Source organism: Tyto alba, unplaced genomic scaffold (assembly GCF_018691265.1).
Source record: "Tyto alba isolate M040663 unplaced genomic scaffold, T.alba_DEE_v4.0 Super-Scaffold_21, whole genome shotgun sequence".
In the NCBI taxonomy this organism is placed as follows: domain Eukaryota; kingdom Metazoa; phylum Chordata; class Aves; order Strigiformes; family Tytonidae; genus Tyto; species Tyto alba.
In genome coordinates, this window is record NW_024881295.1 from 8,127,896 (window position 1) to 8,142,793 (window position 14,898).

The window sequence follows — 14,898 nt, forward strand, 5'->3', positions numbered from 1 at the left end:
AGTGCCTAAGACCCTTGGGGTTGCTTTTGCAATTGGAATAAACCTCTCTCCAAATCACCTACATGATGAAAGTATTCCTCCTGCCACAGCCTTTCACAACACCCTTCACTGATTTAGTAGCTACTGGTTTTGACTTGAATTGTCTAGGAGGCTTTTATCTGTTCTAACAGCAGTTGAAAGCCTTTCATGTTCATCTGCACATAGCCCCTTTAGGACTGGCTTCTGTCTTCATGTTGATTTCTCATATGCATCCAAAGACATTTCCTTTACTACCCATTTCAAAGTAGTGGCAAAGTTCAGTGACATCTGAATCTATCCTGATTTCTGTCTGCTATTTAGTACTTTGCTGAGTAATGCATCTTCAGTTATGACCTGAGCTGTATTTATTCTGATTATTCAGTGCAATTCATGACAGTCAGTTTGAGACAATCACTCTACTGCAATTTCTAAGAACACTTGGAGAATGAAAAATTAATACAAATTTAGTAAAGAAGCATTACCTGTAGGGCCTTAGAGCTGCATACTAAGTCCCAGCCTGATTACAACCGCATCACTAAGCCAGCCAATGTCCCCAGCACTCTGCCCAGTATGAGGGGAAAGGAGCCGAAGACGACTCATTCACACTTCTGAAAGTTTTCCCTCCTCCTGGCCTCATTCACACTTCTGAAAGTTTTCCCTCCTCCTGGCCCCAAGACTTTTCTAGTCCACAGCATCCACAGGAAGCATGGGGGGGCCCTTCATTCTCACCCAGTGTATAACTCAAGGACTAGGACACAGTTCAAGTAGATGGATGATGGGGATTTGAGGCTTTCTCACAAACGTGTTTTTCATCTTTCTTTGCCCAGGCCCTCATTCAGGGCCTTTCAATGTGAACACAAGAACGGCTCATCTGTGAGAAAATTAGACTTATTTCTGAGGCTTAATGTAGTCGGTTCAGACGGCATCTGAACACAGGCAGGCTTAGACAACTTGCCTTCTGCTCCTGCACAAGCCACACAAGGTACTGAACATAACCAGAATAGCTTGCAGTAATAGGCCAGAAACTCCCAAGCCTGTTAATGCAGAACTTACTGGGCAATAGCTTCTTTTTAACAGCCTCTTTCCCTAGCAATTGTCTTCTCTGTGGCAGTGCTTGATACAAATTTCATTTCCTGTAAATAATTTCCACATAAGATTATGTGCTTACTGCAGCTGCCTCTCAACTAAAAGTAAGCTTTTGCTCAGTTTCCCCAAGTCATAAAAGTAGCTTCCCTGTGTTTTAAATTCTCCTATTACTCTGATGTCCCCTTCCTGTTTCATACAATCTATATTAAATGTGTGGACATCAGGTGTTCCCTGAGTGAATTTGTACTGTTCATATCACTAAGTGGTCACACATACATGTCCCAGTGGCAGTGTTACTTAAGCTTGCAAGAGAAGACAAGTAAGAGGAATAAGTTGTAATAGTCTTGCAAGGTCATTGTTACTCTGCTATGTAACTGGAGGTTGAACACTTAATGAAGTACTGGGAGTTGGAGTTTTTGGTGGGAAGAACACTGAACATGCAGTAAACACATTTAGTTCAGAAGAGGCTGCTATAAAGGAAGAGGCTTTAGCAAATCCATCATAAAGGCTCCAAGGCACTAAGAAAAAGACATTTGCTACATTTTGTAAGTACAGACATAAGAGGTTTAAGAACTTGAGTGGGGACATCAAATAAATTAGAACAAAACTGGGAATAAAAACTAAGACTTCTATTTCCTATCCACATGCTTAAACTTCCGAACAATACTATCTCTCCTGGAGTACATTTGATTTGTATTGTTTCTCTTTTTAGAGACTAAACCTACATCCCTAATTCATATGATCAGTCCCATAGAAACTAGTGAGGAAAGAATAAGGATTGAGCATTTAAATTGCAGTCTTATAGTTTTGCTGGCTTTTATTTTTTTTAACCCAGCACCTGTGCTTTCTTAGCACTCAGTACCTACACTATGATAATAAAGGTAATTAGGAATAATAGCAGGTTACTATATACCTAAGGCTCCAAATTACATTTAGCAAACAGGTAGGCTTGCTACTGAAGGTATAACATGCAGTGTAAGAAAAACATACAGAGCTGTTTGCCAGCCTAATTAATAAGGCTGGTTAAGATAAGTCGTATTACACCTGAACATATGACATACTCTTGAAAGATTGTGACCTCTATCCTCATTACAGGTCCACCCACAGGAGATGACTGCAGCCATTTGAGAAGACACGTTACATCTGAACTATTCACAGGTACTTTCATGATGCAGCTGACGATGCATCCAGAATCATCATGATACTGCCACGTGCCAGCAGATAATGTACCATAGTCCTTGTGACTGTCTGAAGAACCGTATTGCTAGCTGTAAGTATCAGGATCACCATGGAGCTGGAGGTGGTCTGGAACCAAAACATCCCTTAACTTTTCAATAGACAGCACGTGGATTTGGCAGCTGAAAGAGGAACTGCTTCATTTCCAAATACAGCAAGTGCCACTAAAAGAGCCTGCTCTTCTTCAGAACTTGCAGGGCAGAGTGGCCTTGAATCCTGTCATATAGTAATGCACAGTAGTAATGTAGCTTGTTAGTCTCCATTACAGACACTGGGGCATGATCAGGCCACTATGAGTTAATACTGCTGTTCTCACAGAACCAGTCATGGCACCTTACACACAGGGAAGGTTCAGTCAGTTTTGTGTAGTCATTCTTGGGTACCTGAGGGTTGTTCTCCCTGTGCCTTATGCAATTGATGCAGGCGATGCTGTAGGCTTTGCTCACATCTCTTCTTGCTCCCTGCTGAACAGACTTGTTGTGGTAAGAATAGAGGCAGAGCCTGGCTTCTCCCTTCCTGTGCTACACAAGCCTTCAGGGAATGTGCTTTGCACAAGGAGCAACAGGCAGGATCAGAAAGATGACATGTCCTGAAGAATACTACATTGGCTGCCACCATTCACTCAAGAAACCGTAGCAAAACGTGGGAAAAGTCTAGGCAAGTCTAAGCATTTTCTCAAGTGCTAACAGCTATTCTGTCTGCATGCCATTTACATAATAAGAAATGTTATTCAATGACTTGTATAAGAAGGTATCTTCCTCCCTTTCAGCAGTATATGCCTGCTACTGCATCAGTGTCTGGAATAATTGTGAGGGGGATTTACTTTGCCCTGTGTTCACTAAGCAGCAAGATCACGGTCCACACCTGCAACTTGTACTCTCTACACTGTGAGCTGTAGGAATGACATTTTGATGCTTTGAGTAGCTATGCGCCTCAAGGCATCTGTCACCACGCTTCCTTCTGCCCTTTGAAGTTCTTTCCAACCACTGTGCTTTCCTTTCCCACTGCTGAGTATTCTGCTAGAATCTAGCAGCTGCTTCACCTCAGGGCAGCTGCAGCAGCAGCAGCAGCAATTGGTAGGTGTCCTGAATATTTACCCCACAGAGGCTGTCACCCTGGACTGCTTACAATTACAGAAGAGGAAATAGTTCCTTAAAATTCCTCTTTCTCCACCACACACCTAGGAATCAAATGACTAGGAAACAGCTCAGGAGACAAATTTCAGACTCAGACAACAAAAAACCCAAAGCTTCCTCTGAAGGTTGAAAAGAAGTACTCTAGTTGTATGATAAATCATATATGGTACCACTTTCTTTGTCTTGAGAATGCGTGAGACATGTTCAGCTGAGTACAGTGTTGGATGGCAGTACTGATGTGCCACAAGTGCACAGGTAATGTACAAGGCACTGACTGTTCCAAAGATGCTGACCAAAAAGAAGGAAGGGAGGATTTTGCATTGATTCTAGTCTGTAAGAATTATGTTCTTACAAGCAGGCTGTCCACGACAGACATGTTGTCGCTATTTAGTGTCTCACATAGAATGAAGGTAGTCCTTACTCCAGGATTGCTCCAGGAGTTAAAAATAAAGAGTAGGCATATTTGTGAGAACCATGTGAGCCTGTTGCTTAGTGGCTCAGATAAAAGTTCTCTCATCACACTTCCTGAGGTGTATGTTTTAAGGCTCGGGTGATATAACTCACAATACCAGACTCTCTGGGAATGCCTTTGAGAATGAGTCTGACCTTGACAACTGTCATGGGTACGTGCTCACATGCAGACAGAATATAAAATAGAACACCTTGACAGATAAACTGTCAGGGCTGAAATCAACAGCGACTGCTTTCTTTATCTTCATAGTTAGCTTGACTCAAATCTGTTTTTAAGTAGTAAATGACTAGTTAAGTGCATAGGTATGTGATACATACATAAACATACAGAACATTATGTCAGTTGTGTCACTAATGACATTACTACTATCAGTTCCCACACTGTAATGCCTGTATTATTGACACATCAATGCAATAAAGTATTAAAGCACATGGTCATTTTAAGTATGTGAATAGCTACATTCATGCTCATAGGGCTCATGTAATTGAGGTAATGTATTCTTACATGTCTGCATCTTAAGCCTTAGTCAATATTTAGAGTAGTTTAGTATGGATTACATTACTATATAAATCTGATTTTACCTTCTTTTAGGCCTCTTGTGTGGTCTTCCATCTCCCACACCCCTCAATTTCTGTGGCTTATAGTTCTGGGACCTTTAATACTCCTGACTGCAGCAAGGCTCAGTGCTAAGCCATCATTCACTCTTGCAAGCAACCTGGCACATTCATTCCAGCATCCAGATCCTTCCACTCTTACTAGACTGACTAACTTTATGCTACCTGTGATTGTCCTGTCCCTTCCCTGACATTCTAACTTGTTCACCTCAGCAGAGACACATTTCTCTTTTTTTTAATGCTTTCCCCTCAGTCTCTCTAATCCCTTCCTTCTGGCCTTTTCTCTCCCAGAAATCCATTAGTAAATGAAGCAGAATGCTGCCTCACAGCTGTGTGTACCCATTTGGTTTTCTGCACCGATGCGAGGCAATTTTTGTAATGAATATGTAGCAGAGACTTGTTCTATACCTCTCTGAAATCATGTAAAATGGCATATTTACTACCTTCTGAGGTAAGTAGCCTAGAACTACGATCAACATCTGTTGATAATTAAGGCAACTCTAGACACTCCTCAGAATCCCAGCTGAGCAGCTCCTTTCTTTGCTATGACCTTTTATTTCTATCTACATCCTCACTGTACAGATTACTGCACAGCTATAGTAGCTAATTTCCTTTAACACATTTGTTTTCAAATTTCAAGCCTGGAGGTCAGATTTTTAAAGTTGTAATTGCTAGGAGATGCTGATCGGGTATCTGAGTGGTTTTACAGAAGTACCTGAAGGGTAGGCATTGCAAAGCACAGCTCCAAGTCCCTAGTCCAACACCATCCCAAGTCTTTAAATCCACACACAGTTTCTCAGCCACACACAGAAAGCTGAGGGGCTGTCTGGAATCAGTGGAGCTCCCCTACATCACTACACAAACCTGGTTACACCACAGCCTGACTTGCGCAGAACCAGATCAGAGCTGACTTTTCATGTACACATGCTCCCAGTTAACTGGACATGGCATTCTGCAGCTGTTTGAACAGCAGAAAGCTAGCACAAAAGCATGCACTTTAAAGTCTGTTCAGGAACTCATAGGGTCCTGCATGGTTTAAGGTACATGACAAAGATTATCAATTCTCATACCTCTGTGCCCATGCTTAGATAAAAAAATACCAATATACTTTTAGAAGCATAATACAAATGAAAATTTTCTTACTGATTCTCATCAGGGACACTTGTATCTGTGCCATTTCTACAGCAGTGTGCTTTGAGATAAATTCAGAGGCATTTAGAAGGGAGAATAGCTCTCAGCCCATAGAGCTAAAGCAGACACATCCACATCCAGTCCACCTCCTACTAGGCTTCAGTTTCTATGGTGTTGCAACTGTAAAAACCCCTAAAACTCCTGTAGAACTAATCTGAATGTGTGATACTGAATCAGTGAGATGTTCAAATCAGGACCTTCAAAAGTAATCCAGTTTTATACGAGATAGCTGCACAACCTTTACTGTACAGAAATAATTAAACTAGCATATCCAAAGACTATTCAGTTATCTGCCTCTCCTAACACACTGAAAACTAACAATTAGTTACTGTAAGAATACAGTGAAAGCCACATTACTGCCTTAAAACGATCATTTGCCTTCAGTGCCCCAATCTTACGTGACCGTTTAAATTATCCCCCAAACTGTTCGTCTTTAGCTTTAATAATGACACAGATAATGAATATGAGAATAATAATTAATAAGCATAATTGGTAGCACTGTTATATATCAATATTGAATTGTACTTTCTCCCATGAGCACATAAATATGATCAATTGTGTTTGTCCCCCTTTAAAATGAGGGGCAACTGGAACAAAGTGTGGCAAAGTAATTCACTCAACTTCACCTATAGAAGTGGGAAGAGTTTGCAATGGAATCCAGACACCTTATGTCCCAGGTCAGCACTGTGCCTACAAGGCCACAACGTGAACGTTTTTAATGAAACCTAAGGCAGATTAAGTTAGAAATTTTTGTTCTTTATGTCTCAGTCCCAGCTATAAGCAGTTAGATTACAAAAATTATCCCAAATTAAAAATTAGACCTTTTTTTGAATAGAAGTTGCTATTAAAAATACCCACAAATTCAAAATTGTAGGAAGATGGAATGGAGATAGAAATGTGCAGATAGCTAAACCCATCTACAACCCACTGGGGAAATATTTACAGTGTGGCTAGCTAAGTTATGTAAGGTATCCCATACTGTCTTGCCTAGTGGAATTATACCTGCACAATTTGTGGTGGGGTTTTACAAAACTGCAATTCTGACCTTTCAGAAAAGCAAAGCCATTAATCCACAATGCTGACTTATCTGTTGCTCATCTTCCTTGCATGTGATCTTTGCTTTGACTCACCAAAAATATTGGTAAACCTCTTGCGTTTTTCCTTTGAAGTGACACTACAGCTTACTGATTATTTTTGGTTACTTGCCTCTTTGTGTTCCTGCCCTCATTTCATGCATAATGTATACGACGCATCAGCAAAGGGACCACATGTTACCTTATACTGTTTAGGCTGGTGGTAAGGCGAGTTCATCTTGTCTGGAAGTCTCTCCCTACATGGCCTGCTGGGATGTGTAGTGCTAAGAATAAAGATGATCCATGATGTCTACATGTACCCACAGTCCAAGTGTTCTGAATTTAAAATGCTGTAGGGTATAATTTTAGAAGCACTGTAAATTTGTGAAAAATATTATACGGTAAGGACCTGCCTCATAGTTGGTATACTGAGTGATTTTCATTTCTTCTGAATTTAACGTTGTGGTCTTCTTCAGCCTAGGACACTGAGCAACTGGCTCTTTCAAGTACCAGTTATAAACACTTTAGAGAGAAGTACAAACCCTTGCATTCTGATTGTACCAATTAGGATCACGTCAAAGAAATCATGATTTGCATCCATCTTGCCTCCTAGAAAGACCATGAATCTTGTGCTTGGGTAGTGAGAGGCAAGAGATTTATCTTGAGATAGCCTTGTGGATTACAGTACTTGCACTGTTTTGACAGGTGGAAATTAAAGCATAGGGAGACTGAGTTAGTTAAGGTTACATAGAAATCCTAGCAGAAAAGGGGTCAGATTCCTTGACATCCTGGCTATGAGGCCAGAGCACTCATTCCTGGTTACAGGTACCAGAAACAAACAAACAAAAAAAAATAGCGAATGCCAATTAATGGCTTGATCCTCAGCCACATTCAGCAGAAGAATTAAATGCTGTGTTGGGATCATGTGCTCAAACCTCACACAGCTATGGCTCATATTTCGGCTGAGTCAGTAAGAAACATTCCTGAAAGTTCATGTATACTCACAGAACAAACATAAACGACCAGCAGACAGCAGTGTTTTATAAGCACCAACCTACTGCACAGCTGTTTACTGCATTAATACAATATCCCATGCTGTTATTAGGGTATCACTACATCAGCTTCATGTAATACTTATGATAGCATTTACAGATTTCATGTCTAAAATTAAACTGCAGCTGGCACCTCAACATATGCAAACAGTTTATCTTCCTCTGAACACGCACCTCCAACCTCGATGCAGGCTGCTGTTACAATGGTTTAATAAAAAGACAAAATGTTGCCAGATTTAATTTTTTTTCATCAGATAGATTTTGAAAGCTGGAACTCCATTTTTGTGTGTGCAACAGTACACACACATCTCAAGACAGGGACATTCTTTACAGTGTCTTAAGCTAGTAAGTAGGTACATCTGACAGCAAAGACAAGGTGACACCTTCTGACTCTTCAGCAGTAGAAAGGTAGAGGAGTGCTTTGTGTAGTGACACAACACAGAAATACCAAACCAGCACAGGGACAGTCTGTTTCCAGGTTTAAGTCCTACTTTCACAGATCTTAAAATGACATCTTCCTCAGGTCAGCATTTAATTCTTCTTCTAAAGATCACTTTCTTCTCCATATTTTCTTCTTACCAGAATTTTATACAGAGAAGAGTCTACTGACCTCTGAAGTTGGTCCCAGTTTACATCATTGTGAGGGGATCCAAATTTTTTCACCTACATTTCTTCCTGCTATTTCACTGGGACATTGAATAGCTATACATTCTGCGATCAGTTACATTACAGAATGGTTTAAGTGTTTCAGAAGAGGTCGGAAACACATTCAAATAGACTGAGATACTGTTAAAAAATTTCTTTTAAACAGAAAAAAAACAATCTACCAAAAATTACTTTGCAGGCTACAAAGTCTGATTCCCCCTACAACTCCTCTGTAGTTTGAGGGTAAGTGAAGCATTCCAGCATGGTTCATCTGTTACAACATATCTGGTTCTTATTCAGCTTTAATACTAAATCACCCTCGGGTCATTTGCATATATCCTTGGGTAACTGAATGATGGTCTACCAGCTTCACCATTTTTGGTGTAGACTACCCTGTTTGTAATGATGCACTACATCTGAGCACAGTGACTAACTGCAGTATTTTCTTTACAGGGAATTCCTAAACAAACAGCTTTCACGCATTTTGTAGTTCAGCTGCCTGAATTTCCAGCAAATCTCATGCATTTCAGATATGTCAGATGTGAGTAAGCACTGGACTGGTGATCTGCATGCATGCAGTAAATCCTGTATGCTTAACATCGACATGCATGTATCAGCTGTGCACGTTGTGCACTGTCAGTCCAACGTGCCTACATTAGGATTTACTGCACCTGTAACACCGAGATGGTCTTTCCAACTGCAGTTAATCCAGGGCACCTGGTTTCTCAGCCATATTGAGCTCCAATTGTTCTTTCATTTGAAACGTTATAAAGTGAAAGCATCCATTGCTAATGAGATAGCTCCCGTTATTTTTGCATCCTTCGTGGTAATACTTGCCTGGCTTTTTACTCTACATCAGCTGGTACGCCACCCTGAGATACATTTGTACAATTCCTGTTAACTTAAACAGAAAACAAAAACAGAGTTTTTCTATTGTCAGTATGGTTCCTCTTGCTGTACTGAGCAAAGACCGTATCCATGCCTAAGTTAGGAATCTAAAAAACTAAAATTTTTTTTTTTTAATTGTAATATAGACTAGAATTCAGTTCTGTCTGTTTTGTTGGACTTAAAAGTTTATTATTACTTGTATAACAATGCTTTTAATAATGAGAAAAGGCTAATAAATTTTCACTCAAAGATTGGCTAGAAAAACCTACAAACTCTACTTTCCATAGAAAATTACAATTTTGAATTATTTTGTCAAGTAAGGAAAAGAAGAAATCAGACCACTGAAAACACCATAGGAAATAAAAGAACAGGCACAACTGCCAGAACACCAGTTGTTTCCAAGTTTACAGTATTATCTTAAAATACAGAATATCAACTGCCCAGCTGCCTGTTATTCTTGTCAAAACACATTTTATCAAAAAAAAATTTTTTTTTTAGAACTTGAAAATATCGTTTAGATGATAAGGGATAATTCTGATTTCAGTGTCTAGAAGCAGCAGGCTCAAGACTAAACTTAGTATAGCAGGGACTTGAACCTGCATTATCAGCTTCTAGGGCAAGTCTTACTAGTCAACCTCTAACTCTATGGTAAATTCTCTAACTCTATGGTAAATTTTTCTAAGGGTTTTTCTTCTGTTTGTTTGTTACCTAACACGTTCCCACATACCATTTCAATTCAATAATACAGTAATTTTGACGTTAGTTTTTGGTGGATTTTTCCTACCTACTCTAACCATAGTTTTAATGGCTGTAGTTTATTATTAATACAAACAAATGCAAGTAAGCTAGAATAAAAGCATTAAGTTATACATGCTGGTAGATGGAACTATAAAGGCTGCCCTCAGCTGTTTGCACTGTTGCTTTTCCTGAGGTTCCTCCTACAGAAGGGACAGTTAGGATATACAACCTCCTGCTGGGTGATGTTCACAATTCAGTAAACTCAACTGAAATTAGCTGTAATTTACTCTCTAGTACTTAGAGACATATGTTTTTCAAGTCACTGTACCTTCTTCATATGCTTATTTCCTTCAAATACATGCCTGTTACACACATTTTGTACCTGAATCTTTCAAAGAACTTCTATTTTAGCACCATTACAGAAGCATAAATAATTAAACACAAAGTAAAGCAGCTGTTATAACGCTAATAAGAATAACCTAAACCAAAACTCTTCACTGACCTTTCTGGAATTAAGAGAAGTCTTAATTTTGTTGAATTACTCTTAGCTTTTCATTCAGACCAAACAGCCAACGCAGTCTTCACTTCTGCAGTACAAACATATCTTAAAGGAGGATTGGTTATTATACTGTCTTGCCCATAAAACCGACCGGGAGTGCTGTGGGAGTTCTGGCCTAGGCCTCACGCGTGCTGCTGCAGGAGGCGAGGCTGGAGCTGCTGTAATTTGGGGGATAAGCAGACAGGGCTGCGTCCTCACTAAGGAGCCCCCAGCAGTGTTGGGGTAAGGGTGGCTTCTGCTGCCTAATGACCACCATAATCAAGTAAATTAATGAGGCAGCTCTGGCATCAGCCTGGACAGCCTAGGGATTAAGTCAGAATTAGCAGGGGGACGTGGTGGGTACCTGCCCAGGCAGGAGCTGGGGGGGTCAGGCTCAAGCACCCCTCACGCTGTAGCGCAAGCTGCCACCCTGCCGAAGAGACGGCACCCGAGGGCTTGGGAGGGGGGGACCCACGTGAGGAGCCAATGGCGTAAAAATCACAGGTGTGGGTTTAAACCTGAGCGCCGCCAGGAGCAAACAGTACGTGCTGCCGAAAAACGTGGGTGTGTAACCCCCACACACCTCCCCCCCTTTCCTCACTCTCTTATCCCCCTACCACGGATTTGGGGGGGGGGGGGGGGGGGGGGGTGAGCAGCCCGGCCGGCGGGCGCTGCGGCGGCGGCCGCGCATGACATCACCGCGCGCGGAGCCCATGCGCCGCTCCCCGGGCGTGCGTGGGGCCGTGCGTGGGGGCAGGGGCTGCCGCGCCGCGCCGCGCCCGCCGGAGCGCCTCGCCCGCCCCCGCGGCCCCCGGCAGGGAAGAGGATGGCGGAGAGCGAGGCCGAGACCCCCAGCACGCCGGGGGAGTTCGAGAGCAAGTACTTCGAGTACAATGGGGTGCGGCTGCCGCCCTTCTGCCGGGGGAAGATGGAGGAGATCGCCAATTTCCCGGTGAGGGACAGCGACGTCTGGATTGTCACCTACCCCAAATCAGGTAGGCGGGCGAGCCCCCTCTCCGACCCCTACGCGGGCCGGGGCTGCCCCTGGGGGGGGTGTGGGGTGTGGGGTGGGTGGCGGGAGCGGCTCCCCCCACCCCAGGCTCGCAGGGCGGGCGGCGCCCCTCGGGCCCGGGGTGCGCGGCGGCGCAACCCCCACGGGAGACTGGGCCGAGGCCGGCGGCCCCTGGGGACACGCAAGAGTTGAAGGGGGGGGGCGGGCACCGTCACGGGTGGGGGCGCAGGGCAGCGCCTGGTGCCGCCGCTGGTGGGCCCGGCCTCGGCCGTGCCGGTGCCCGCTGGCCGAACCGCTCGGGGGTCAAGGTGCTGCTGCGGGCGGGGGGGTGGATGTCGCTCGGCCGGCGCGTGGGAAAGCAGGAGCCTGCGCGGCGTGTCTGCGCGCTCCTGGCGTGGTGGACAGACCTGCCGGGCTGTGCGCCTCGTCGTGCCGGGAGAACATGTGCTCAGAGTACGTTCTCTCCACGCTGAATTGCCGCAAATATCTCCTGCTAGCAGCACAAGCCTGCGTTTCTCCAGTAAACTCGTCCTTCGGCTCTTCCGTACCGTTCGGGTGTCTGCTTTTAATACCGTGTTTCTTGATTTCTTGTCGTCTCCGTTTCCAAGCAAAAATGTTTAAACGGAATTAACACGGATACAGTGCTGCCTGCAAAGAGGCAGGCAATGTGGTAGCTTTGTAATCCACCTGATAAAACCAGATAGGCTCTTTCTTACTAAGTGCATTCTGGAGTGACTTTTTTTCTGGCAATAAGATGATTTCTTTCTAGAAAGTTCAAAGTCCACTGGAGATAATAGATGTTAGCTCTGTAAATACCCTTGTAACTTGCTGTTTCAGTATGGTAGGTTTCTGACTCACTTCATTTGTTGTATGAATGGCTAGCTTTTCTATTTCTTGGTGTGCTGCTTCAAACATAAACATATTTTCTACAATGCAGCATCTATTGTTCTCATTTCTGAAGCAGTTTAAAATATTTGACTTAACGTTTTTTTGATAATTCATTACTAATGCTGCTGTTAAAGACTGACTAGAGCTTGATAGATGCATACATTAGATAAGGGATAGGATATAGACGGATGGCCCCCAAAATGCTAGGATTGGGAGCAGACAGCTACATCTTTATTGTTCTTTTAAACTGTCTTTTTTGATTTATAGCATGCAGCAAGAACACTATTTAATTTTTTCAGTTTTAAGATTTCAGTTGTGCAGATCTGGGATTACAATGCTCCTGTGTTAGTATAGTACCCTAACTTCATTTTGATGGAACATTAAATACCTGCAGCTAACCTCAGTTTCCAGCAGCTGGGCACAATATAACTAATACATCAGCTGTGTAACTTAGTTTTGATGGCTACACAGTTGGCTGTGGAAAGCCAGCTTGCATAATCATATTTAATTTGGTGTTATTTTGTGAGTATAGGGACATCATATTAGGTGTTCTGGGGCCCCAGCTGAAAGCAGTGACAGGGAACTGCCTGCTTACAAAGTTAGTGGCAGTGTTTACTAAAAGAGGATTTACTAACAGTCACTGTGGAAGAAGGAAAAGGAAGACTGAGAACTGAGACACCAAAACTGAAGGTACAGTGTTGTGTGGAGGAGCTGGGGCAACAGCCTTGGGATCAAAATGACATATTTTACTTGCAAGGAAAGAGAATACATAGGTCCTGAGGAATCTGATGTCCTTGTCGTGGGAATAGGCTGTAGAACACAGTAATAATGTCTGCAAGCTCCACCTTTAGGTAGTCTACAAAGACCCTCGGAACTTGTTTTGTCAGTTGATCCTACATGGCTTACAGCTCAGTGCCTTATTTAGGGCTTCTGAATCAATGATCCAAGGGTCTATTGACTAGGGACAGGCATGTTAGTAGAAATTAGGCTGCCCTAAAATGGTTCCCATTGATTTAGCCAAGGTCATGCAGGAAGTCTACAGCAAAGCCAGAAATTAAGTCCAGAACCCCAAGCTCCCCTGCATTACCTTAACTACATCTTCCTGTCTCTCGGTAGCATTGACAAAGATTTTTCTGTTTACTGGAGCTAATCAGAATTTTCATAATGTTACTGTAATCAAAAGAAGTAGGCTTGCAAAACAGATTTCATGCACAAAATATAATTATTTGGGGAGAAATACTTTTTTTTTTTTTTTTGTTAATCTTTGAAAGGAAAACATGGTTGGGACCACTTATCCAGTTTCTGTTAATAAATTATATTTGAACAAAATTTAAAGAATATTTTTGACAACAGAATTTTAGGAAAAGAAAAAGGAAAAATGTCAGACAGGGTCAATGGAAAACTTTGTTGTTGTTTTTAAGGAAATCGGTTTTGTTCAGTGTTTCACCAGCTCTCCATCTGCTCAAACTGTGGAAGATACACAAACAAGTCTGTCTGCTAGATGTGTGAAAGGCCAGAGCTTCTAGCGCTTATTGAGCCCTGTCTAATAGCAGAAGGCTCCATCAGTAGCTGTTGACCATATGTTGGTTTATCTGGCAAAGAAAATACACAAGTGGCTTATAGGGTCAGGACTTGCTTTAGTAATCCTAGGGACCAATTAAGTAGTATGTATGCCATTTTGAAGACATTATACTCTGCAAGACTAAATGATACAGCTCTAAACATGGAAAATGGAGATTGTCCTTGGAAATAGTTACAGATACTGATAAATTGGGAGTGACCCAGGAAAGAGCTGGTTGTATAATGGTAGAAAATTGAATGTACCAGTGGCCTTACTGGGAATAATGTAATAAGCCTAATAGAAAATGACTCTGCTTTAATGTGATTTCTGCTGATGGATGGCTAAATAATGATACTCCTTATATTTTTAATTATTCTTAACACCTGTGTCCAATCCATGGTAACAGCTTTTGGGAGCTGCTGGACTAGGAGAAGCTTATGCCTGAAACCCAGAGACTTGTTTAAACATGTAAATATGTGAATGTGCATATATGCATACAGTAGAACTGTATTACAGAAAACCTGTTTATCATCATGTATGATTTAATCAAGTGTGCTACCGCTCCTGAAGAAATTAAGACACAAGTTTCATCTGTCATGTAACTTTGTAGTGTAGAATGGGCAGGCTGAATGGGACACACTGAGACTTATAGTAGCTGCAAGTGTAAAATGGAGTGCCATTCTCTATAGCATTAAATAATTGGAGCTCACACAACAGATTGCTTGACAAATAAGATAGATGCGGTGTTCA

General features: G+C 42.3%; 2 protein-coding genes across 3 annotated transcripts in view; one reads left to right on the plus strand and one right to left on the minus strand.

Annotated features, from left to right (window-relative positions):
- Window positions 1–11,118, minus strand: part of LOC104363487 (1-acylglycerol-3-phosphate O-acyltransferase Pnpla3-like) — a 54,269-nt gene extending 43,151 nt beyond the window's left edge. Inside the window, exon 1 of the mRNA XM_032986465.2 lies at window positions 10,652–11,118. The gene's annotated coding sequence lies outside the window, so the exon portion shown is untranslated. The remainder of the gene's footprint in view (window positions 1–10,651) is intronic.
- Window positions 11,119–11,355: 237 nt separating this feature from the next.
- The window catches only part of SULT4A1 (sulfotransferase family 4A member 1), a 32,713-nt gene continuing 29,170 nt past the window's right edge, over window positions 11,356–14,898 (plus strand). The window contains exon 1 of one of the 2 annotated variants that reach the window (XR_004406152.2): window positions 11,356–11,682. Coding sequence is in view for 1 of the 2 variants with exons in the window: in XM_032986467.2 (XP_032842358.2) it covers window positions 11,514–11,682 (169 nt within the window). In the remaining variant the exon portion in view is untranslated. The remainder of the gene's footprint in view (window positions 11,683–14,898) is intronic. The other variant, XM_032986467.2, reaches the window with a different exon arrangement.